Source organism: Oryx dammah, unplaced genomic scaffold, assembly GCF_014754425.2.
Source record: "Oryx dammah isolate SB20612 unplaced genomic scaffold, SCBI_Odam_1.1 HiC_scaffold_16, whole genome shotgun sequence".
In the NCBI taxonomy this organism is placed as follows: Eukaryota; Metazoa; Chordata; class Mammalia; order Artiodactyla; family Bovidae; genus Oryx; species Oryx dammah.
Window position 1 is genome coordinate 20,475,762 of NW_024070200.1, and position 26,391 is coordinate 20,502,152.

Genomic DNA, 26,391 nt, shown 5'->3' on the forward strand with positions numbered 1-26,391 from the left:
GAAGTAATTTTCTGTATCTTTTAAATTTATATCTGTGTAATAGCTAACTAAGGTATCATGAACATAATAATTTAGCAGCAATTCTGTGTTTTCTTCTTGTTTTTAGCTGGGCAGATGCTCAAACTCAGATCCAAAACATTGCTGCATCTTTTGACCAGGAGGCAGCTGCCATTCTTATGGCTCGGCTGGCGATTTATAGAGCTGAAACTGAAGAAGGTCCAGATGTGCTTAGATGGCTAGACAGACAGCTCATTAGACTGGTAAGAAGTAAACATACTGTTCTAAATCGGTATGCATTTATTTATTATGGTCAGTGTTTTCTGATAATCTCTTTCAACGGTACTTGACAGTGTACCTGAAGGACTGTGTGAGGGACTACTGATCAAGTTGCTGAGAAAGGCCTGGTAATGAATAGTAGAGTTCATTGATCTCTTCCAGTAAATGAAAATGCCTTTCTTCCTTAAAATGAAGGAGTCACAATGATGTAACCTATTATTATTTGGGGGGACTGATACCAAATTAATTCCCAATTTAATTGCTGTATTTGTTTTTGCTGTATTTTTACATAGTTTCCTCCACTGCTGTGGTTTTAATTTTCTATTTTTATTTTAGTGGAAGTTTGAAGAGAAATTAATTAGGATATAAAAATTATACACATTAACATACAAAACATAGACAAGTCTTTATTATCTGTATCTAGGCTATCAAAGTATATGTTGGTAAAGTTGTTAAGAATGATAATTATACTTGGGCTTTAACATGTCAGGAACCCATTACTAGAATGCTTAGTTAAGTTCTGTTCTTAATGCTTCCTATTTACTCAGCAAATTCTGGCCTATAATTTCCTTGATAGTACTTCTTCAGTTCTTCCTTGAGTTTAGAAACTCAATTGAGAACTCTCTTTGCTAGGCTATCAAATTTCTGTTTTTAGCAGGAAGTTTTTGTGTTGTCTAAATTTTCATGTATATTTAAAACATTATTGAGGGAACTAGTCTTTGTTTAATAAAGTTAACCATTTTTGTAGCATCATCCAGTGCTTTCACTCTTTCACTTTTGAGGGCGTTTTTATGCTGGTACCTCTTTGTGAAGAAAGCAGTGTTATGACAACATCAGCCTGTCTTTTTTTGACAGGAGTCATAAAACCTCTCTTGGAGCAAACCATTAATTGGACACCATCAGTACAAATGCCAGCATATTTTCTCCAAGGTAGACTTTGGTTTCCATATAAGAAGGTCAAAGCATTAAATATGTTTTGCCCTTTGCTTGTTTAGGGCAGCAGAAAAGTCCTCTGGAATTTCACTGTTATTTAGCAACTTGGCATGACATTGGTGAAATCTGTTGACTTGTTTGCTTGATTAGGGAAGCTGTTATTTTTCAGCCAATTATACAAACCTCTTCAACATCATGTAACATGTCATGAATGCATTCATTTTTTATATTGTTTTACAATGGAACCTTTCTAATTTCTCAGACTTCATCTTATCCTAGCATTTTATTTACTCTAATTTTACATGGGGTCATTATTAGGTTCTTATCCACTGTGTGACTTAAATTTTTCTCTGAAATATCTTGTTTCCTGAGCTTTTTCACTGACTGTGACTATGTAATTTTAACAAATACTTTACTGCTTTGAGAATCTAAAAGCTGTTTGAAGTAATCAGCACATTTATTTGTCATATGGTTATGATTTGTAGTAAAGTACTTTTTCCGTTTTGCTGGAGCTATCACTGCTTTTGTAGGTTATGACATATGACACAAAATTGGATAACTTGGGTTATCAACTTGTGTAAAACCCACTGATAAGTAGCTTTCAATGTGAAGCTGGACTTTTTCTGGTATACTGGTAGGACCAGGCACTTTAGTTGTGCTGTTTTTAAGGACTGCTTCCATCATTACCATTTTCTTATAGAGGTTAGACTTTGACCCTTTGGGCCCATTTATGTGGCTGGCTTTGTGCATAACTAATAGCTGAATTAAAGACTAAAGTTCTTACAAGTGTTGTTATTTTCTCCAAGAAAATTGTGTTACTGTTGCTTTATTTGCCCAATCTTACTACTACTAAATAACTGAAACAGTGGATCTTTGATATACCTCTTTTTTGCTTCAGTTTTGTTTTTTTTTTCTCATTTGTGGTAGTGTTCTGGTTGGGTTGTAAATAAGAACTCCTCACAATTCCAGTAATTAATGCTAGGACATTTGAGTGTTCAATAAAAGTAACCCAAAGATTACAAATTTATGTATGTGTATATTACACAAAATTTATATTGTTATCTGCAGCATAGGCAATATTTATAAAAATAAGTTAATATGTATTTAACCTCTGGATGAAAAAGGACTTTAAATATGAAACATAATCAGGAGCCATAAATAAAAATATTAAAAGATTTGTTACATTCAAATGAAACAAAAGTCTGTGTGGTTAAAAATACCATTAGCACAATTTATTACCAACTTTATTACGTATATGGCAAAATGTGAAAATTTTCGTCTATTGCAAATCAGTAGTATTTGGGTAAAAGATAAGCAAAGATCATGGACAAGGAATTAGCAAAAGAAGGAATGCAGTGACCAATAAAAATGAAAATGAAAAACATGAAAAAGTTGCTGATCTCTTAATAAAATCAAATGATGTGTGACATGGCTTTTCTAAAGAATCTTTCAATGTGTTTGATGTTCTAGATCTCAAGTATATTTTATATTTTTGACCAGTGCTTCCAGGAGAACTTTTACAATGGCAGAAATGTTCTGTCGTCGGCACTGTCCATTATGGAACTACTGCCAACATGTGGCTCTTGAGTACTTGAAATATGGCTAGTGCAACTGAGAAGCTGGATTTTAATTTAATTTTAATTAATTTAAATTTATCTTAGCTAGTGGACAGTGAAAATTATTATCCTAATCTATAAGTTTTATCAGTGAAATGTTATTAGGGCGCATTGATGTCAGAAATACTCTTATTCCCAGATACCAAGATCTATTTTCTGAGGATTAGTGCTACAACTGCAGCTTTTTTATCCTTTGGATAGTTGTGGTTCTGAAATGATTTTTCCTTAAAGCCAAAAATGTGATCAAACCAATTATGCCTTTTATGTGTGCTTTATGGCACAGATAGCTATGTAAATGATTTAGTTGAACATTTTAGGCTACAAAAGCCCTGTACTACTTTCAGCAGTGAACCTTTTGTTATTTTTTGCTTGTTATTTTTGCCCTCGATCATATGCAAGTACTGATAGATGTTGCCAGGAAGCCGACCAGTTACATAAGTACTATAGAAACTTTTCAGGTCAGAGACTTTGCTGAAGAACAGAGAGGAAGCTCCCATTTACTGAGTGCTTAGTGTCAGCCATTGTGCTGCGCACTTTCTCCTGTGGATTATCTCAGTTATTTTGATGCCTTTTGTTATATTATCATGGAGGGTTTACTTCCCTATTGCTAGAGGATGTGTCTCCTTTATTGCCTTTTAGTTTCTGCCTTTGTGTTCTTTCTTTACTGGTTTACCTGTTGATCTTGATTTTCTTTTCCTCAGTAGCTCTTTCTTTTTGGCATTTTTCCAAGTGCATCCGACTTTATACCATCATTTTGCCTTTAGAGCCACTGTGGTGTCTTGACAGTACATTTTCCTGTCTGTAGACTGTTGTCTTTTTTAGGTAGGGTCTTAGGGGGCACATATTGAGCTTTTTGGGCCATCATTTGCTAGAGCTCTTCATTTGCTAGAGCTCTTCATTTGCTATCAGAGACACTTAGTTTAAAAAAATTCAAACACTTTTATGATGAGTTGTTCTGCACTGAAACAAATGTATTGTTTGCTTCCAAAATTAAAATTTCTGTCTTTTTTGGTAATCATTCTCTTGGTAAGTCTATAAATAATATCCCAGTTTTATTCTGAGTCAAATATCTGCCTCCTAAAGAGAATAACTTTTTAAAAATAGAAAACACATAGGCAGAAGTTTTAGCCCTGTGCCAGAGAACGTATTACTAACAAGTTTTATTTTATTTAGTGTCAGAAGTTTGGCGAGTATCACAAAGATGATCCAAGTTCCTTCAGATTTTCAGAAACTTTCTCCCTTTATCCACAGGTGAGTGGACAAAAGATCTGTGTTCTTAGTGTAGACAGTAGTGTTGGGTCTCACTTTTCCTGTTTTCTTTTATTACTCATCTTACAGGATTGCTCTTTTGGTTAGGTTTTAAGTTTTGAGATAGCTAAGAAAATAGTATTATGATTGAATAGTTAGTGAAAAGTAAGTAGTATTTTTATGATAACCTTGCATATAGCATCTATTTGTGGTGAGTAGAAATTTACACCAGAACCTTATTGGGGAGCACAATTTGGTATGAAGCAGATTAGCTTTCCATCTGATAAAAGGGATCTAACTAATTGCAGTACTGCCAAAAGGAAGTAATTTTAACAGTCTGCTAGGCTTATGGTATCGTTGCCTGAGGACAACTTTATGGAGACATCCCAGATAAACAGAAAAGAACCTTTATCTTACAGAACCTTTCTACTTGGATAGTAGAGTCTATCTGTCTGTTATTTTGGTAGATATTCTCAAATGTATAGGTTTATATGATGAGTAATAGAGATAATATTTATTCAACTGAGTATATACGAAGTGCAAGTAATTTAGAAGAATAAAGATGGTTGACATGGATTCTGTTTTCAAGGAGCTTTCATTTTGAAGGGTGAGATCTGTAATATATGTAAACAATGCAGAAAAGAAAGTGAGATTCAACACTACAAGAGAGACACAATATTTAAAGGAAACTTCAAAGAATCCTTCCAAATGGATTATTTGGTATATCTTTGTGGAACAAGTGGTATTTTATTTTAGCTTAACCTGGAGAGATGATTAATATTGAGATACGGAAATTCAAATTTTTGCTCCTCACATAAACTTTGTTTAAAGCTTCGACCTTCTTTTCAGAGATACTCTTTTTTTTTGAAAATATTTTATTGATCTGTAACCTAGAAACTCCATGTTTAGGAGGAGACTTCCCCAAGTCTCTGGTTGAGATTTTGGAGAATTAGAATAAGGCAGAGTCTACTTGTCTTAATGGAGAAGGGAATGGCTACCCACTCCAGTATTCTTGCCTGGAGAATTCCATGGACAGAGGAGCCTGGCAGGCTATATATGGTCCATGGTGTTGAAAAGATTCAGGCACAACTAAGTGACTGTCACTCACTCACTTGTCTTAAGGGAGGCAACCCTTTGTGTTTTGAGAATTCTTGGACCTCACTTCGTATCAGGGAATAGTAAGGGAATTGAGGGCATTCGTCTAAGTTATTCTTGTTTAGTTACTAAGTCATGTCCAACTCCTTTGTGACCCTGTGGATTGTAGCTGGCCAGACTCCTCTGTCCTTGGAATTCTCCAGGCAAGAATACTGGGTGGGTTGCCATTTCCTTCTCCAGGGGATCTTCCATCCCAGGGATTGAAACTGTGTCTCCTGCATTGGCAGGTGGATTCTTTACCACTGAGGCACCAGGGTAGCCCTTAGTCTAAAATATTTGACTTAGATCCAAACAAGGGGTTTTTGTCCCTAGTCTTGTTTTTCTTTTGAGTCATCTCTTTTACTTTTTAGTTGTTGTTGAGTTGCATTTTTAAGTAACTGATAAGTATCATGGGTAAGATTCTGAGAAATACAATTTAGAATGTTCTTATTGTAAATTGTTTTTTTGTATTAATAGTTGTAATAAAATGTGTTCATAGTAGTAAACTTCTGTTGCCATATTAAAATCAGTAAAAGCTATCTCGCATGTTTTATTTTGTAGTTTATGTTTCATTTAAGAAGATCTCCTTTCTTGCAAGTTTTCAACAATAGTCCTGATGAGAGTTCATATTATCGTCACCACTTTATGCGTCAAGACTTGACCCAGTCTCTCATCATGATTCAGCCTATTCTGTACGCTTATTCTTTTAGTGGACCACCAGAGGTAAGAGCAATGGCACCCCACTCCAGTACTCTTGCCTGGAATATCCCATGGGCAGAGGAGCCTGGTGGGCTGCAGTCCATGGGGTCGTGAAGAGTCGGACACGACTGAGCGACTTCACTTTCACTTTTCACTTTCATGCACTGGAGAAGGAAATGGCAACCCACTCCAGTGTTCTTGCCTGGAGAATCCCAGGGACGGCAGAACCTGGTGGGCTGCCGTCTATGGGGTCGCACAGAGTCGGACATGACTGAAGCGACTTAGCAGCAGCAGCAGCAGCAGCAGCAGAGGTAAGACGGGTAGAAAAAGAAATTGGTTTTGTTACTGTGCTGTGTGCTGTTAAAACAATTAGGTTTTTCTTGAAATATATTTATTAAATATGAGAATTTAATTCAAGCATGAATATCTTGTTATTCATATATACTCTTGATATTTATGAGTGCTTACTATATGCTAGATAAAATGCTAGGCTATATTAGGAAGTTATTTCAAAAAATAAACAGCTATAAGAGACTATTTATTTAAAAAATTTTTAACAGACTTTTTAAAGATCATTTTGTCTAGTCATTGGGTTGATAAAAATCCTATAGGGCTCATGACTAGTCTTATGTCTTTACCAATGTCTACAGGTGATGATGATTCTAGAAACTGTATTCCAGAGTTTATAGTGTCTGACAATTAGGGCATTTTGTATAAAGAAAACCTCTTGTTTTAATACAGTCCCATTCTCCTATAGTCTTTTGGAACATAAGATATAGTTGATTATAAAGATACATACTCAGAAAAATGATAAAGCTATCCATTTTGCCTTCTTAGCAAACTGTCCAATTATTTTAACCTATTTTCAAATAGATAGTTTCTGTTTCATGATTAAAGCAATTTGTTTACTTAAAAGTATGTAATGACTGTATTTGAAAATAATAACTTTAGGAAGGGTCAGTATAAAGAGAATATAATATCTATTGGTTAATGATCTCTAATGCTGCCTTTATTCACTTTTGTAAAAAAAATAGTGGGTAAAAAGTTATATTTTGTTGCTATTTTTTAAAGTAATTTGTCATAGTTTTTACTTTTCTAGAAAATGCATTTTTAATTGGTCTAGCTATACATTTGGTGTCATAGTTGTTTGAATGAGGAAAGTAAGTTTTAGAAATACTTTGAAAAAAAAATTTCATGGTAATATATGTAAGTTGTAAACATCTGGAAAATGTCAAAAACTGTTTAGAAGGAAAATGGAATCCCACTGCCTGCTCCTATCAGATTTCAAACTCTCCATTTAATCCATGAATCCCTTTCATTTCTTAAGGCTTTGCATTTGAAGTTATCCTCTTTTTCTTCTGCATTGTCACTTCTCTCCTCATGATCATTCTCATTAACATAGAAACCTTAGTGTCACTCCTGTTAAACAAAAGCCCCTGGACTTCACATTGTCTCTAATTGCCGCCTCATTGCTCTGGTCCCAGTCACGGCTAAATGCAGAGAGTTACTTGTCTATATGTTCCCATGTTACATTCTCTTCTCAACCTATATTAGTTAGACTCTTGTCCCTGAGATTATTCTGAAACAACTCTTCTCAAGGCCACCAAGCCCTCGTCTTGTTGGAACTCACACAGCATTTACACAGTGAGGACTCTCCTTGAAAACCTTTTGCTCTAGGCTTCTCCAAGGGCTTCCCTGGTGGCTTAGAGGTTAAAGCGTCTCCCTGCAGTGCAGGAGACCTGGGTTCGATCCCTGGGTCGGGAAGATCCCCTGGAGAAGGAAATGGCAATGCACTCCAGTACTCTTGCCTGGAGAATCCCATGGACGGAGGAGCCTGGTGGGCTACAGTCCACGGTATCACAGAGTCGGACACGACTGAGTGACTTCACTTTCACTTTCACCTTTCACTTTCTCCAGTGCCTACAGCACCTAGTGGTTTTCCTCTTCCTCACTGCCTATTCCTTCTCAGACTCCATCTGCTAGCTTCTCCCTTTCTGAACTCTAAATGTTGGTGTGCTCCAGGCTCAACCTCTGGCTTCTCTAGATTCCCTTGAAGCGGTGCAGTCTAATTACATAGCTCTAATTGCCATCTTCATGCATGTGATCCCCAAATTTATGTCAGTTCAGGCCACTTCCTTCTATTTCATATTCAGAACTATGTTTCCATCTCCAAATTTTCTCTGTCCAAAGCCTTTCCCCTCTCAGTGGTGCTGCACACCATCAGACTTAGGAGTTATCTCTGATTTCCTCTTGCCTGGACTCACATGCTAGTAAAGTAATGCTCAAAATTCTCCAAGCCAGGCTTCAGTAATACGTGAACCGTGAACTCCCTGATGTTCAAGCTGGTTTTAGAAAAGGCAGAGGGACCAGAGATCAAATTGCTAACATCCTCTGGATCATGGAAAAAGCAAGAGATTTCCAGAAAAACATCTATTTCTGCTTTATTGACTATGCCAAAGCCTTTGACTGTGTGGATCACAATAAACTGTGGAAAATTCTGAAAGAGATGGGAATACCAGACCACCTGACCTGCCTCTTGAGAAATCTGTATGCAGGTCAGGAAGCAACAGTTAGAACTGGACATGGAACAACAGACTGGTTCCAAATAGGAAAAGGAGTACGTCAAGGCTGTATATTGTCACCCTGTTTATTTAACTTCTATGCAGAGTACATCATGAGAAATGCTGGACTGGAAGAAGCACAAGCTGGAATCAAGATTGCCAAGAGAAATATCAATAACCTCAGATATGCAGATGACACCACCCTTATGGCAGAAAGTGAAGAGGAGCTAAAAAGCCTCTTGATGAAAGTGAAAGAGGAGAGTGAAAAAGTTGGCTTAAAGCTCAACATTCAGAAAACGAAGATCATGGCATCTGGTCCTATCACTTCATGGGAAATAGATGGGGAAACAGTGGAAACAGTATCAGACTTTATTTTTTGGGGCTCCAAAATCACTACAGATGGTGACTGCAGCCGTGAAATTAAAAGATGCTTACTCCTTGGAAGAAAAGTTATGACCAACCTAGATAGTATATTCAAAAGCAGAGACATTACTTTGCTGACTAAGGTCCGTCTAGTCAAGGCTATGGTATTTCCTGTGGTCATGTATGGATGTGAGAGTTGGACTGTGAAGAAGGCTGAGCGCCAAAGAATTGATGCGTTTGAACTGTGGTGTTGGAGAAGACTCTTGAGAGTCCCTTGGACTGCAAGGAGATCCAACCAGTCCATTCTGAAGGAGATCAGCCCTGGGATTTCTGTGGAAGGAATGATGCTAAAGCTGAAACTCCAGTACTTTGGCCACCTCATGTGAAGAGTTGACTCATTGGAAAAGACTCTGATGCTGGGAGGGATTGGGGGCAGGAGGAGAAAGGGACGACAGAGGATGAGATGGCTGGATGGTGTCACGGACTCGATGGACGTGAGTCTGAGTGAACTCCAGGAGATGGTGATGGACAGGGAGGCCTGGCGTGCTGCGATTCATGGGGTCGCAAAGAGTCAGACACGACTGAATGACTGAACTGAACTGAACTGAGACTCTATTTTCAATTGTTACTTCAGTTTAGTGATTCCTCAGAAAATTAAATTGAAACATCCTTTAAGAATTCATAATAGCAAGAGGTTTTAAGTAGTAAGATAATACATTTAAAAAATTTAAAAGATTCTAAAAAGATCGATTTTGTATTTTTAAGTAATTAATTTTTCCTTCTTCCTCTTTCATTATTATCCTCACATCAGCCGGTTCTTCTTGATAGCAGCAGCATTCTTGCAGATCGTATTCTCCTCATGGACACATTTTTCCAGATTTTGATTTATCATGGTGAGGTAAGATTCCCTTGTGTTTAAAGCTATGCACATAGTTTCTGTAAATTCATATTTTAATTCATATTTCTAGAAGCTTTCCTCCCTTTACTATATGACTAGTGTCTCCTCTATGATAAACTGTATTTCCACTTTTATTAAGTTATGTGTAAAATGCGATTCTTCCTTTTGTGAATTTTTAGATTTAATTTGCAGTTGACCTGTCTGTGGTTATTTTGTTTGTTTGTGTGCACATAATTGGAGGAATGAATTTTATACAAAGCATAGCTGTGAAAGTAAGTGAGCATATCATGCTTTTGGGTTTTACCTGAAGACAGTTAGAAGGGAAAAGTCAGTAGGCGGGCTTTCCTTTTTATTATTTCATGTATCCATTTAAAAAGTATTCTGGGACTTCCCTGGTGGTCCAGTGGTTAAGACTCCATACTCCCAATGCAGGGGGCTAGGTTTTATCCCTGGTCAGGGAGCTAGAGCCTGCATGGTGCAACTAAAATCCGACACAGATCTCATCCCCACCCTCCAAATATTCCACACAAAGTATTTAAAGTAAAAAAAAATATTTCAGTTGATCTTAAAGATTCATTTAAAGCACAAGGTAATTAAAATTTATAACTTAATTGGATAGGTAAATGATTGAAAAGAGCAGACTATTTGAGTAGCAATTGAGTTAATCTAGGTTATTTAGCATAACTCTGTTCATTCCTGTATTTATTCATTCAGGCAGTATTTAAGTGCTTCCTCTGTGTAAGAAAGCACTGAAATCTAGATGCTTTGAGAAATACGAATCTCCTTTTTCATAAACTTATACTCAAGCTAATAGTCTCGTATTCAGGTAACCTGTGCAGATATATTTTTCCAGTGTTATAACTGTAAATGACTTTAGATTAGCACTGTAACAGGGAAGGGGCTTTCCAGGTGGCACTAGTGGTAAAGAACCCACCTGCCAGGGCAGGAGACATAACCCAGGGTTCAGTCCCTGGGTGGGGAAGATGCCCTGGAGGAAGGCAAAGCGATCCACTCCAGTATTCTTGCCTGGAGAATCCCGTGGACAGAGGAGCCCGGCGGTCTGCAGTCCATAAGGTTGCTAAGAGTCAGATGTCACTGAAGTGACTTGGCATGCATGCACTCAAGGAAGATCTTATTCAAAATATCACTTTAACTATATGGGACTTTTAAAGACCTATTATTATTTTTAATTGATCCCCGTTACTAGAGCTATTTAACTTATAAGAATAATGCCTGTGACACTAGCTCTCTGACAGAGCTCGATTTTTGATTATTTCTTTTGTCTTTCAGTCGTTTCATTTCTTCAAATAGCTTGTTAACATGCATAAATGAGAAATCAGAAATTCAGATGACTGTTCCTCTGTTCAATATAGAGATATAAAGATATGCATTGATTGATTCACTTAACTTAGAAATCAAGCCAGGTTAAATCTTTGGATGATTTAATTAAATGGCGTTTTGGAGTCATTTACCTAAAAATATTGATTCAGATGCTCTTTTATAGGTACATTATCTTTATAATATTATTGCTATTATTATTAAAGTTTTTACCTTTATGTATCTTGTGAGAATGTTACTCCATTGGGAAAGAGTCATAATATAAGAGTAATTCATTTTAAAGTCTCTAGGAAATCTTCTGTACCAGAAATCCCTTTTATTTATCATAAGCTTAGGTAGGTACCTTTTTGTTGTTGTTCAGTCGCTAAGTCATGTCCGACTCTTTACAACCCCATGGCCTGTAGCCCACCAGGCTCCTCTGTCCTTGGAATTCTCCAGGCAACAATTCTAGAGTGAGTTGCTGTTTCCTTCTCCATGGGATCTTCCCGACCCAGGGATTGAACCCTTGTCTCCTGCATTGATTTGTGGATTCTTTACCACTGAGCCACCTGGGAAGCCCAGCGATACCTTTTAGCTAACTTTAATGTGATAAGTGTAATGTTTTAAAATTTTTCTTCATTATTATTTCTTTTTACTTTTAAAGAAGAAATATCCTAATTTTGCATCTGTTTACTCAAGAATACTGAAATTAGTATTGTAACTTTAAAAAATTAGTATTGTAACTTTAAAAAATTAGTAACTGAAAAATAAATGGGATAATATTCTGTGATTTTCTTATTTTCTGAGGATTGTTTCATTTGAAAAAAAATTTTTTTTGGTTAGGCAAGAAAAAAAGTAATAATTCCTTTAATTGTTTTAAAATTAGACCATAGCTCAGTGGCGCAAGTCAGGATACCAGGATATGCCAGAATATGAAAATTTCCGCCACCTTCTGCAAGCCCCAGTGGATGATGCCCAGGAAATCCTTCACTCCAGGTTTCCAATGCCGAGATACATTGACACTGAACATGGTGGCAGTCAGGTAGTACTCTGCATTTGTTTGCATGTGTGTTGCTGATTTTACGATGAGTTGTTCCTGTTTGCCTTCTGACGTTAGTTTGAATAGACTGCTTCCCCAGGCAAATGAAAAGGAAAGAGATGGGTAGATGGTTTCCAGGGGAAGGTGTGCTTTCTTCTTGCCTTAGTTTTGAGAGCAGAGCAGTAAGATCGTTGACTAGCTGACTACAGGTGGTGGTTTCTCCCATCTTCTTCCTCCAGCTCAGCTCTAGTAAAGAGCCAGGGTGATGTTTTGATGATACGCCAGCTTTAGTTGAGCAGGTAGATAGGAACAACTTAGGAAATAGTTTAGTGTACTTTTCTCAGATCTCTTTGTTTCCTGACGAAGTCTGTGAATATGAAGTTTGTGGTAACATAATTTTTGTTTTCCTCGTTCTATCATTTCACTTTTCTAGAAAATGTCATGTAATAGGAAAGCATTATGGCATTATAAAAAGGTGTATAATTTTTAGAGTTATGAGGGTTAAATAACATACATATAGCCCTTTTTGCCCTTACAGAAGACTCAATTGGGACCCCATAACATACACTCATTTTTTTTTTTCTGTTAAAAAAAAGTTTTTTAATTTATTATTTTTGGCCACACTGGGTCTTTGTTGCTGCACAGGCTTTTGTCTAGTTGTAGTGAGTGGGTCCTACTCTGTAGTTCTGGTGCACAGGCTTCTCACTGAGGGGCTTCCCTAGTGTGGAGCATGGGCTCTAGGGTATGCAGGCTGTAGCAGTTGTGGCACATGGGTTTAGCTGTGGCTCCCAGGTTTTAGAGCACAGGCTCAGTAGTTGTAGCACATGGGCTTAGTTGCTCCGTGGCATGTGGGATCTTCCCAAACTGGGGATTGAACCTGTGTCTCCTGCACTGGCAGGTAGATTCTTTACCATTGAGCCACTAGGAAAGCCCAACTCTTGAATCACTTTTACTGCTGCCTTTTAATTCTTATTAGAGGTATATAAATTAATTATAGGTTATTGTAAGTTTTTTTCACTTGTTCCTAGAAAGTACAGACCTTGCTTTATTGATATATCCCTAGTGCCTAGCACAGTATTACAAAGTAGGTAGTAGATATCAGTAACTGTTATTCAGAAATGATAGCAATTATTATTAGGGTTTTACTATATTTATAATAGAAACTACTATACCCTGTTGAGAATTTGCCAAGCTGATAACACTTTACATAACTTCTCTCATTTGATTCTCTAGCAGTCCTATTATTGTTTCCATTTTATGGATAATAAAACTGAGACTTAGGTTACTTGTGGCCAAGGAAAACTGTAGATGGAGGAATTGGGATTTGAATCCAGATGTTCTTTGCTGCTGCTGCTGCTGCTGCTGCTAAGTCGCTTCAGTTGTGTCCGACTCTGTGCGACCCCCTAGACGGCAGCCCACCAGGCTCCCCCATCCCTGGGATTCTCCAGGCAAGAACACTGGAGTGGGTTGCCATGTCCTTCTCCAATGCATGATAGTGAAAAGTGAAAGTGAAGTTGCTCAGTCGTGTCCAACTCTTAGCGACTCCATGGACTGCAGCCTACCAGGCTCCTCCATCCATGGGATTTTCCAGGCAAGAATACTGGAGTGGGTTGCCATTGCCTTCTCCGAGATGTTCTTTCGAAGTAGAAAAAGATTTTGTATGGTACTATATTTCAAATGATAGGACTGTCTTGTTCTTTTAGTGTGAAATAATAATTTATGACTTGTTCTCTCATTGATGTCTCTATATTCCTTTTCAATTCTGGTTATTATTTCGTGATGATAAGGCATGGTGGATAGATGGGCAAAATGTTGGGCAAGTGTTCTCATGGAATAGCCTGTAGTTTGAAAAAGTTTGAGAGTCATTGTTTAAAGTGAAAGAATATGTAGAGACTTTGAACCTTTGGAGACTTTGAAACTTTGTGGATGTTTCAGACCAGATGTTTGGTAAATGTCACACTAACTTTGTCATAATTGTTGCACATATACTCTTTATATGCTGAGTTTTAAATTCTGCAATTTGTATTTGTTACTGTAAATGTTATTATGTATGTGTGATTTGGAGAGGTTACACTTATTTGTAACAAATAGTGGTCTACATATTTCAAGATTTATCTCATTTTTTAAAAGTTGCATTTTAATAAAATTAATTTTATGAAAATATATTAAGTAGAATTGATTTTATATGGCATAATGTATTTGTTTAGCCTGTATTGACCAAATCTTATATTTTATGGATAATATTATTTCTTCTTTGCTTTTAAGGCTCGTTTCCTGCTTTCAAAAGTTAACCCCTCACAGACTCATAATAATATGTATGCCTGGGGACAGGTAAGTGTAAAATAGCAGATCGTGGAAATTATTTCTTTGTTTTTTATAGTTCGTTATTTTAGTGAAAGCTACATTTTTTGCCTTTGTTTTTGGTAATGGTTTCTGTTGGAAAAGTAGTAAAAAATAAAAGAGGTTAAAATAGAATTAGCATTTGGTAGCACCACAGAAAATACAAAAGTGATTATATCAAATATATAGAACCTTTTCATATTTCAAGCTAACATGTTTCCCTCGAGACAAAAAGCAATAAAGTGTATAGTAAATGAACTAGAAGGTGATGATTCAGACTTAATGCTAGGCTGTGAACCACAGAAGGCCACAGTACACTGGGAGTGGTCAGGGATTGTGGTTGAACAAGAGAGGCTGGAGGCCTGGACATCATTATTAATATATTTTAATTTGGTAGAAATTCTACCTCTTGGTACACTATATCACCACTTATCAAGTGTACAATCTGCAGGACTCTGTATTGGTTACTTCAGGATCCCAGCTAACATCCCTGCCTTTGAAGAGCTTGTAGTCTAGTATTAGATAAAACACATACCTAAGTCTTTAAAAATACAAGGCAGATTGGGTTGTGTGCTTTTAGGAAAATTCAAAGTGTTACTGGGGGAGAGAGGAGAAGGAGGGGAAAGGGTCACATGATGGCAGAGGAAGAGATATTCCATTTAGAGTGCTTATTACTCCAATAAGTAGAAATTGTGTGGGGAATGGAATTCTAGGTAGACGACAGTATGGACTAAGAGAAAGAGTATATGTCAGGATGAACAGTGAACAATAAACTGGAAATGTAATTGTGCAGTCAGTTATGGCGGCTCTTGAATACCAGGCTGAGGACTGAGGAGCTGAGTTTTTATTTGCTAAGTTATGGAATGTCATTGAAGGTTTTTGGCCAGAGGGCCAATTTTGACTCTTGGATAATACAGTTGAGTCTTAAGATTAATGAGTTATGGAATGTCATTGAAGGTTTTTGGCCAGAGGGCCAATTTTGACTCTTGGATAATACAGTTGAGTCTTAAGATTAATTGGAAGCAGTCTGTAAGTTGGAACTGTTTCTGCTGAAGTGATCCAAGTGAGAGAGAAAGAAGATGAGATGGTGAAAAGGAATAGATTTGAGTTATATTTCGAGAGGAGACTCAGTGAGATTTGATTAGCAGTTGCAGGAAAGTAAAACTTACTCTGGGGCCAGACAGCTGTATGCAAAATCTGAATTCTGATTGGATTCTGGATTAGAGCAAACAGCTTATAAAGAACATAATTGGGATGATTTGTGAAATATACAGACTGTATGTCAGATGCTAGTATAGTAATAAATATCTTAAGAGTAATAATGGTGTTGTGGTTATGTAGGCGATTGTCCTGGATCTTGGGAGCTATATCCTAAAGTGTTCGGGGATAAAATATTGTGATGTCTTCAACTTGCAAAAATGATTCAACAAGAAGAAAAAGAAAAGAATAAATACAAACATAAAACGTGGCAAAATATTCATCATTGATTTTAAGTTTAGCGCTATGTCGGTATTCATTGTACTTTTTTTCTATGGTTTGAATTTTTGAAAAATAGTTGAGGGAGAACAAGGGAGTAAGGCGTTCTGAGCCTGGGTAACTGAGGAGAACATGTGCCAGTAAGAATGAGAGTGAAAAGAAAACGTCTTAGACCTTGAGTTTGAGATACCATCTAGCTGCCCAAATGAGCAGGCTGTTGAAAATTTGGGTTTGGTGGTCAGGGCAAGGATTAGACAAGTGATACTGAAAGCCATCACAGTGGATGGTTGTCCAAGGAGCCTACAGAGGCAAAGGAAAGATGAGACAGAACCTTGAGGAAGTACAAGTGGTAGGAGTATTTTATACGTAATCAGAGAAGTGGAAGGAAAACAAGAGGAGCACCATGTCCTAAGTGGTGAGGGAGAACTTTACAGAAGGAAAAAGAAGGGAGTAACAAATACCGAGATGCTGCAGATACTTGATTTGAGGACTAGGCGGCTATTTGTGCCCTTGCTAAGCAGTTTTAATACAGTCATTGTGTAGAGGATAGATTGTTAAAGAATTAATGAGTGGTGAAGAAGTGGAGGTCATTAAGTATAAATGAATATTTTGCAAATTTAGCCTGAATGAATAGTAGGAGGATGATTTTTATTAGAGTAAGGACACAAAACTTATTTGTAGACTAAGTGTAAGGAGCTATTGTTGGGGAGACCCAGAAGAACACTGTATGGATGTTTAAGATCCTCAGAAGGAGACAAGGTGATCACATTATGTGGAGTTTAAGCACTGGTAGGGAGGCAGGACATTTCTTTCTGCAAAAGCAAAGAGTGAGAAGAAGGGTGAAGACAGAAAGATTTTGAGGTGGTGAGAAAAACTCTCATTGGAGAAGCCTGTTTCTTTTCAGTAATAGATTATTTGCTAGAGTGAGAAATGCTGGGGTTAAGGACTGGATAACAGAACAGGTTAAAAACAGCAATAAGGAATATAAGAAAACAATAGAGGATGAATAAAAGACAGCAGTGTTGAGGGTCCGTTTTATTTACTAACATTTTCTTGAGCATGGTTCCGTAATGTTCTTTAGCCACGCTGTGTAGTTAGGCATTGCATCAAAGATGAAAGAACTGGGGCTAATTTAGAACAAGAGGTAAGAAAGATGGACACAGCAAAGACAGTAGAATATTTGAGAGCATTGTTAAACAACTGACTATGGGGCCCAGGCTGGTTAGCATAGAAATAAAGCAATAATTGGAATTCAGGCCCTTTTCTTTGAATATAGTGAGTGAGTGAGTGAAAGTTGCTCAGTTGTGTCCGACTCTTTGCGACCCCATGGACTATACAGTCCATGAAATTCTCCAGGTCAGAATACCGAAGTGGGTAGCTTTTCCTTTCTCCAGGGGATCTTGCCAACCCAGGGATCGAACGCAGGCGGATTCTTTTACCAGCTGAGCCACAAGGGAAACCCAAGAATACTGGAGTGGATAGCCTGTCCCTTCTCCAGGGGAACTTGCCAACCTAGGAATCAAACCAGGTCTCCTGCATTGCAGGTAGATTCTTTACCAACTGAGCTATGAGGGAAGCCTTTTGAATACAGAGGTGCCTCAAAAGTTTGCCTTGACTTCTTTACATTTTAGAGAATTTTTTCTGGGTGATTGTCTCCATTCTTGTGGCTTCAGCTTTCATTTGAGTCTAACTTATAAGTCTCCATCTTTGCTTTGGCTTCACAGTGACCTGCAGATGGAGTTTATAACCACCAGGTGCAGAGCACTTGAGTTTCCTGTAGACATTTCATAAGCAGCATGCCCCAACTTGAGCTCTTTCATACCATCTTGCACTTACTGACTTGGAGGTTTTTTACAGAGGAGCCTACCATTCTCTGAGTTGCCAGGGCTTGGAACTTTAGTCATGTACATTTTCTCCCTTCTGCCCCTAATTATTGACTTATTTTCCCTGGCCATTCCCTCCTGTCCGCATCGCTAATCAAGGTTAGGCCCTTGTTACTCTTCACATAGACTGTTGGAATTACCTGCTGGCTTTCCTACTGCACTCTGAGTATACTGAGCATGTAACTTGCCCCTGTCACTACTTGTCACACATAGCAGCCATCCCTCAAGGCTCAGTTTTAAAAGTTTACTGACTCCATGAAACTTTTTCTGTGATTGTATGACTGGATATTGTGGAATATCCCTGACCCTTCATTCCCCCTCTCTTTCTCCATCCATTTCTGATGGCACTTATTTTTCCTGTTAGAATATAAATTACTTGAGGGTAAAAACTGTGTCACTTTCATTTTTGACTTTCCACAGTACCGTAAACATTAGCACATATTGACTATAATACATCTGGACAGGAGAAAAGAGATCAGAGTAGGGGAATCTGTGGAGATGCTTTAGGAGTTAAGAAGCTTTTGTGATATAGATAGAGAAATTGAGTCCATGGTCTAACAGTCCTGAAAAGTGGGGAGGTTTTTTTTTTTTCCAATAGCAAGGAAAGGAACTTACTCCTGGAAATTGTTCAAAGGGTACATAGCACATGTGAGAAAAACTTGTCTCCACGTAATACATGTGCATATAGATTTTCAGTATCATCCTTTACTGTCTTCCACTTGGTTGGGGGTGGGGGGAGACAAAAAGCCAAGTATAATACTGTGATGTGGAACTTTGGACTACAGGATGTCCACGAGTTAGCCTTTCTTTTATACTTTAGTCAGTTGAGTATTGGTTTGGGTTCTGGATCCCACAAGTTAAGAGGAACTTATTTAAGAAAAGAAAATCACAGGAATATAGAAAATATAGCATCAATAAATACAGTTAATGAAAATAGTAAATAATCAATATGAAGGGGAAGTTAAAGGATACTTTAAAACAGTATTCATCAGGGGTCATTTATCAATTGCCCATAGGGACTAGGTGAACAAACAAATGAGTGAAACTGGCTGCATATAAGAGCCCCTGTCAGTCTCAGTGTCAGAAAGCAATACCTGAGGGCGGGGGGCTGTGGCAGACTAGGGTTTATGGGGCAGGTCCACAGATCTTTTTCTAAAGGAAGTAGTTGTTCCTCCCCTCCAGATGACTGTTGGTGTTCACGTAATTCAATTAACAAAGTGTTGTGAGCTAACGTTATGAAGTCCAAATAAAACATATCTCCTCGTGGCTGATTTTCTGCATTAAGAAAGCATGGCTTAGTTCTTGGAAATAATGACTTGTTCTTTGTTTTGGGGGATTTAAGTTACAACATGGAGATGTAGATGGAAGGCTTATAAAGAACCTGTTGAACTGGCTTAAATGTTAGGGCTCTTGTTTATGCCTCTAATGTTCCTATTTCCAGGCAGTAATAATTAAGTTCCAGTTTAATTATTATAGGTTATATTATTATAACCTATGGGTGAATTGAGGTGGAAAACCATCATGGATATATTTTTAAAGAGAAAAAGGGTACAGTTGAAAAATTGAGATCAATCAACTGGAAATTTTTGATAAGATTGAGTTGAGCATTAGTATTTATCATTTCAAATAAGATCACAGTATAGAAATTTGAGAACCCATATATATTTTGTCTGGTCTAGGAGAAACAGATCTGGGATTGGGTGAATTGAGGTGGAAAGGCATCAATCCATGTGTCATTCTGGGCTGGTAGTTGAAAACTCTGCAAGTTACTAAACTTCCATATGCCTTCTTTTCCTTATCTATTATCGAGTTTAATGACACATACTTGATATGCCCAGTAATACTCAGTAAATATTAGTTATTAGTTTTCCTTGTTATCACTGGAGAAAACAGTCTCTCTCTAAAGATATTTAAGATAGGAAAGAAAACCTATAATAATATAACCTATAATAATTAAACTGAAACTTAATTATTACTGCCTGGAAATAGGAACATTCGAGGCCTAACATTGTAAGCCAGACTCTGAAGGAGGGAGATCATTTCATTGAGTGAATATGATGGAGAAGAAAATCCCAGGCCAAGGAACAAACATGCATATTGTTTATCTTATTCACTCATTCGTTTATCCATCCACCCATCCATCTGTCAATTTTGAAAGCCATTGTCTTTGGAGAAACTTAAATATGCTTTGTTGTTATTAAAGGAGTTCTTTTTATTCATTTGATAAAACCTTGTTTAAACATTTGCTATTATTCGGTTAAATTATATCCTTACACTATATGGTAGTTTTAATTACGTTATCAGGTCTGTCTCTCCTTAGATTATTTTATAAAGTTTTTTCCTCAAAAAGGCAGTTAAAAGCAGTTTGGATTTCTTCTCATTATTACATTTTAGAAAATATAATAATCTTTTCCAGAAATGCCTCTGGTTTAGGAAAGTTTAAGAATTAGTCACAGTTATACCTTTGGGGGAAGCTGGCATTTGATCCTATCTTTTATGAATAGAATCTTATGAAAACAAAACAAACAACTCCTTTTAGATTGGTTCCAAACTATTTGAAAGATCTTTCAGTCTGTGTTGAATTAGTTCATGTGTCTAAAAACAATGAAATTTTGGTCTGATGTATTTAAATCAGTGTTTCACAGTCTTTATATTTTGTTAAATTTGAAAGCATCCCTTTTTTGTAACGCTGAGTGAAATGTCAAAATTAAATAAATGTGATAATTAGAAGTGAGAAAGAAACCAAGAGCCTAAAGTTTTTCTTGACATACGACTTTTATAAGAGAAATTATGTTAATATTTTTATAGATAATAATAAGCTGAATCTGCACTGTTTTAGTCATTATACTAAGATTTTCATAAACTCTTGTTTATTAAAGCACTCTTGTGAGGTAAGTATTGTTAGTCTTATTTTTCAGAGGAGGAAATCGACGCTTTCGTAAAGTAACTTTCGCCAAATCACATAAACTGTGACAAGGGTTTGGATTTGATCCTAGGTCATTCTAACTCCAGAATCTGAATTTTTAACCATCAAGCTAAATTAATGATTGAAATATAGAGAGTTAACATGATAGCCAAGCATTTTGCTAAAAATTATGAAATCTAATACCTTAGTTTTCTTTTTGTCAGAAATCGAGAATCCAGTGTAAGTATTATCCATGGATGAGCTGAAGGGGGCACCGCTGCAACACTGCTTCTGTGATGGTGCTGGAGGCCTCTGATGCTGTAGTGCTTCATATAGTAAATGATACAAAACTTGGCCCTTTCTGCCCAATCCTGGGTGTTTGTTAACGAGAAAAAGGGTACAGTTGAAAAATTGAGATCAGTCAACTGGAAATTTTTGATAAGATTGAGTTGAGCATTTAGTATTTATCATTTCAAATAAGGTCACAGTATATAAAGTAGAAAACCCATATATATTTTGTCTTTACTAGGAAAAATAGATCTGGGATTGGGTGAATTGAGGTGGAAAATGTGTAAAGTGGAAGAAAAATCAGGTATAATTACAGGAAGAAAAAAAAAGGAGCTTTGGGCTTCTTACTAGTTTAAGTCACGTTTTTGATACCTTACTTCCTATGTTAACTATGAATGTAGAATAAGAAGTATTTCAGCCTATAAAAGAACAGATTTTCTAAAATAGATAATAATGTTGTAGGCCAACTGCGTGTGCCAGGTATTGTTCTATTTGCTTTACACAATTTAACTCATTTAATCAGTATAACAACCACATGCAATAGGTTCTGTTCTTATCTATATTTTACAAATGAGGAAACTAAGACTCAAAGAGGTTAAGTCACTTCTTCAAAGTCATACAGGCAGTAAGCAGCAGAGCCAGGATTTGAGCTCAGTCTGTTTGGCTCCAGTCTCTAAGCTCTTAATGCTGTTGTCTCCCTTCATTATGTAGTTTTTCAAGTTCTTATGAATTCACCTATGAAAACACATAATAAAATTGATTTTCCTTTTCAGGAGAGGTTATGGCATGTCTGTGGCTATGCCAGATAAGAACCACAGGAGCTGTAAATTCTTATCTCATGTTTGCCACTAATTTGCTGATATCCTCTGAAAATTACTGAATTTCCTTATTTTAGACTTTTATATATACCTATAAATAAGAAATTGGATATCAGGTGAAGAATTTAAAAATCCAGATATAAAATACTCCAGGAAACCTTCTTGCTACAATAAAATTTCATTATTAGCGGATTGGATTATTAAGATCATTTCATCAACACGGTTTTTATTAAAATAGAAGTCAGGGATTTTCCCTAACTCTTGTTAATTACAGAGAACCCACAAGAATCAATGAAAATGAGTTGAATGAAAATATATGTGTGTTTTATTTAAAACATGATATAAATTCTCTTCCTTCCAGCTGGCAGTTCTGCTAAAATATGTGTAATTGAAATTTTATTTTAGTAAACAGGCAGCAATGAGGGAGGCTTACTTCTTAGTAGAGATAAAAGCACCAACACATTCAAGACAAATTAACACTTTACTACTTTAAAGACTAAATTGGATATGGAGCCATTCTAATGCCAATTGATGAATTGCAGTACAAATCTGACTCTGACCACTTGGGGTTAGTACAGACCCCAAAAGTTAAAGGACATGGTCCACAACAAGACCTACCCTACTTCAGATGCCAGCTGAAAGTTGAATCCCAGGTTACCCACATTTCCGACCGGCTGGCTACAATTTCATGTGTAGGGGGTGGTGAGAAAGGGAGAGTGTTCAGATGGGAGATGGGTGGGTGGGGTGGGTAAGAGGATGGGTTCCCACAACCCCCCATCAGGTTTGGAAATTCCCTAGAACAACTCACAGAACTCAGGAAAGCACTGTGTTTATGATTACAGTTTTATTGTAGAACTGATAATTCCTTTTCCCATGGAATCGGGGTTTGTCACTCTCCCAGCTGATGTATTGATGTATTTATTCCTCAAATAGGAATCTTCACTTAGCTCTGGTATCCAGTGGGTTGTTTTTTTTTTTTGTCTTTGCCTTTGTTTTGTATGATTGATTGAAAATCTAGCCCCCCACCACCCCGCACCATCCCTTCCTCCCTGGAGGTCAGGCTCTCTTAAAGCCCAGCCATCTAATTACATGGTTGATCTTTCTGGTGACTGGTCCCTATCCTGAGTCATCTCATCTCACAGCATAAAGTCTAGTGTGATCTGAAGGGCTCATGAATAACAGATGCTGCTGTCGGTTAATTCCAAGGATGTAGTCTCCCCCTCAGGAATCTGGGACAAAGACCAGTCAGATTCTTTATTATACAAGAATGTAGACATTATTCTGCTTAAAATGATTTCCTTGTCTATTTTTTTTACACATTTGCTTATACATTTTAAGGTATCATCCTGTGTTTTTAATTATAGAAAATATCTTTCTTTTCTTCTAGGAGTCTGGAGCACCGATTCTCACAGATGATGTTAGTTTGCAAGTGTTTATGGATCACTTGAAAAAACTTGCTGTATCAAGTGCTGCTTGATGTGCTGAACTTATTAAGATTGAGAGGATGAAATAGTATTTGTTTCTTTTTTTCTCTTCTTTTCACTTACTCTTTGGAAATCAACAGAGATCTCTGTAGACTCTTTTTGTATTAGTATGGTTTGAGACAACATTTGGAAAAATGTTCATGTTTGTAGATTAAGCTAGAGTATAAGAGCAATACGAACAAATTTGTTTTCCTTGCCACAGTATTATAACTGGTTTTAGAAATTTGAGGTCTTTATAACTTCAGTTCAGTTCAGTTCAGTCGCTCAGTCGTGTCCGACTCTTTGCGACCCCATGAATCGCAGCATGCCAGGCCTCCCTGTCCATCACCAACTCCCAGAGTTCACTCAAACTCATGTCCATCTAGTTGGTGATGCTTTATAACTTAATTATGTTAAAAAGTAAAAATAGAGTCTGCCTTGCACTGCAGGGATATAACTCATTTGTATGTTGCAGACAAATTCAAAGTGGCACTGAATGTTCCTGACTTTTTGAAAACTTGTTTCTTAATTTTAATCAGAAAGTAAACAAAATCAACAGTAATGATAAATGTGAACAATTTTGCCTATTCATTGAATATTTTTCCATGATATTCAGCACTTATATATATACTTCTTCTGTACCTACTCTGTTAAGGCAGATTTATTTTTATGATGACTTGTTTAGGAATTATTTGACTTTATATATGGTAATTTTCATGAAGATAATTTAATGTTTTTGGTCATTTGAAAAAAATAGTTTGGAGATGAAAGTTGTTTGGGGTGACAATTCCCATAATTGATAACATGTGAAATTCCCACAAAGGACCCAACTATGTGATTAAACATATTTTTTTTAATAAAGGGAAATAGAAAAGAAATAGTTTCATCACAGTACATTTTAGAAAGGCTTTGCAGTAAAAAGGCTATTGTAACTTCTAAACCAAATTTAATTTTCACTGCATGCTTTTGTTATTTCCTTTTGTTTTTCTGAGCTAAGTTTTATATTATATCCTTCAGTATTTTAAACTCTTGGGAGTTTACACACTACTTTCTGTTTTTGCTTCCATTTCGTGAACTGTATTAAGTTGTAGTTCTTATTGAAACAGTATTATCTAATATTTTGTTGAATTTTATCATGTGATGATGCTCTCTTTTGATTTATTCATTAGTATAATTCACTTTTACCTTTTAAAGTTTACTTGTAGCAGATGTTTACATTGCTAAAGCCAGATATGTTTGACAATGAAATTTACATCAAGTACTGCAATAAAAGGTGGTGCTACTATATGGGCTTAGAAGGACTGTGAGATGATTGTATTTGCATGAACACAATCATTTGATGGTAAAACAGATACTTTAAATGAATTGTTTATATGTTTTATTTGATTAGAATAAATAAGTTGCTCTGTTCCATTTTATTTGAACTATGATAGGTCTAAATACCAATAAAATATACATTTTCTCTGTTTTCCTGCTTATTTTGAAATCTAGTAAGCCTGAAAAGCCTAGTGTAAAATTAGAGCATTTATAAAACCTGCTATTGGTGGATTAAAAAGTCACTTATTAAAAACAAATAACAGCTTTATTGAGTTAATTCACCTCACACAATTCACTAGTTTTTAAATATTCATGGAGTTGTGTAGGTATAGCTATAATCAATTTTAGAGCATTTTCATCCTCCACGTAGTTATTTGTTTTTGCTGTCAGGACCTGAGAAGAGTCCCTGTGATGATACATGTTTAGTTGGCCTGGCCCCTTTAACTTGGGTCCTTCAAGAATGTATTGTTATTTCTTCTCTTGAGTGGTGAGTTGGTACTTACCCCTAAACTGTCCTCATTACAGCTGAGAGAACTAAAGTGTTAATACCTCTGTATTTAAGGGGTAAGGATGAACAAATATATCATCATATCCTTTTAACTTACCATTTGAAAGAAATCATCTGGATTATTTTTTAGCTATCACTAAATGCTAGCTATTTAAATAGACTTGAAGGAAGAAATGTTAACCCTTTCTATGAATTTAGAGTGGATAGTGAATATTTGCTAAATCATGAGCAGCACTGAGAAGCTTTGGTGTGTCCAGAACTGTATGGGAATTTATTCTTGAACCTACTTACCCTTGGTGCCCTTATCTCTAAAAATGAATTTAGATCTCGTCTATGCAGAGTTATAGTTTGTTGTAACAGAATGAATTTATTCTTTTATTGGCTGATTGCAAAAGCAGTCTGATACTTTCTCTATCTACTTCTCCACTTGATAAACTTCGGTTTCATATTTCCTAGCCCAGACTGCATCTAAGGAATGTGCTTGTTGTCCAGACCAGAAACCAAGGAATCATTTTCAACTCTTCCTCTCCTCGTTATCTTTAGTAACCAGATTGTACCAATTCCAGCTCTTTAGTATCTCCCTAATCTGTTTTTTTTTAAGTTTAAGTGAAGTCTCTCAGTTGTGTCCGACTCTTTGCCAACGCCATGGACTGTAGCCTGCCAGGCTCTTCCGTCCATGGAATTTTCCAGGCAAGAGTACTGGAGAGGGTTGCCATTTTCTTCTCCAGAGGATCTTCCCAACCCAGGGATCGAATCTGGGTCTCCCGTATTGCGGGCAGGCACTTTACCCTCTGAGCCACCAGGGAAGCCGCTGTTGACTGGTCTCCGTTTTACTGCTATTCTACCTTCATTATATCTCACCTGGTTTGGTGAACTAGTTTTCTAACCAGTCTGCTTTCCCCAGTCTCTTTTTCTGCATCTCCTCAGTTTACTGAAACCTGGGTTATGATTATGTCATTCTCTTTGCCCTCATAATAAAATCCAAACACTTTGACCTGGTAACATTGTATACTATATATCAAATCTGTACCTCTCCCTAGAAATAGTACAAAGGAAGCAATTGAAAAGGTGGGGCTGGAGGGTGGTCTCTAGTTCCCCCTAGGCTTTAGTCTTAGGTGTGCTGTTTGGGGTCAGTATAGTGACAGGAGCAGATGTGTTCTTTATTGCCTGCTACAGATTAAGCACTGTGGCTTATTGCACTGGGCTTTAAAAAAAAATGAACATATTTTTTGTTATTTTTTAAGCAATACTGACAAATGAGGATTATTTGTTTTCTAATGTCTATATTATCCCTGTTTCTGATATACAT

The 26,391-nt window shown here is 36.7% G+C and overlaps 1 protein-coding gene and 1 long non-coding RNA gene across 2 annotated transcripts in view; both read left to right on the forward strand.

The window, feature by feature from the left end:
* SEC23A (SEC23 homolog A, COPII coat complex component) overlaps nt 1–24,725 on the forward strand; it is a 58,859-nt gene extending 34,134 nt beyond the window's left edge. Inside the window, exons 14-20 of the mRNA XM_040256727.1 lie at nt 107–260; nt 3,999–4,076; nt 5,769–5,930; nt 9,642–9,728; nt 11,932–12,087; nt 14,350–14,415; nt 23,182–24,725. Of these exons, the coding sequence (XP_040112661.1) occupies nt 107–260; nt 3,999–4,076; nt 5,769–5,930; nt 9,642–9,728; nt 11,932–12,087; nt 14,350–14,415; nt 23,182–23,271 (793 nt within the window). The 3' untranslated portion in view covers nt 23,272–24,725. The remainder of the gene's footprint in view (nt 1–106; nt 261–3,998; nt 4,077–5,768; nt 5,931–9,641; nt 9,729–11,931; nt 12,088–14,349; nt 14,416–23,181) is intronic.
* LOC120875060 lies at nt 14,435–15,871 on the forward strand. The gene is made up of 2 exons (XR_005723800.1): nt 14,435–15,299; nt 15,382–15,871. It is a non-coding gene; the product is annotated as an uncharacterized LOC120875060 (long non-coding RNA).
* Nucleotides 24,726–26,391: the final 1,666 nt, after the last annotated feature.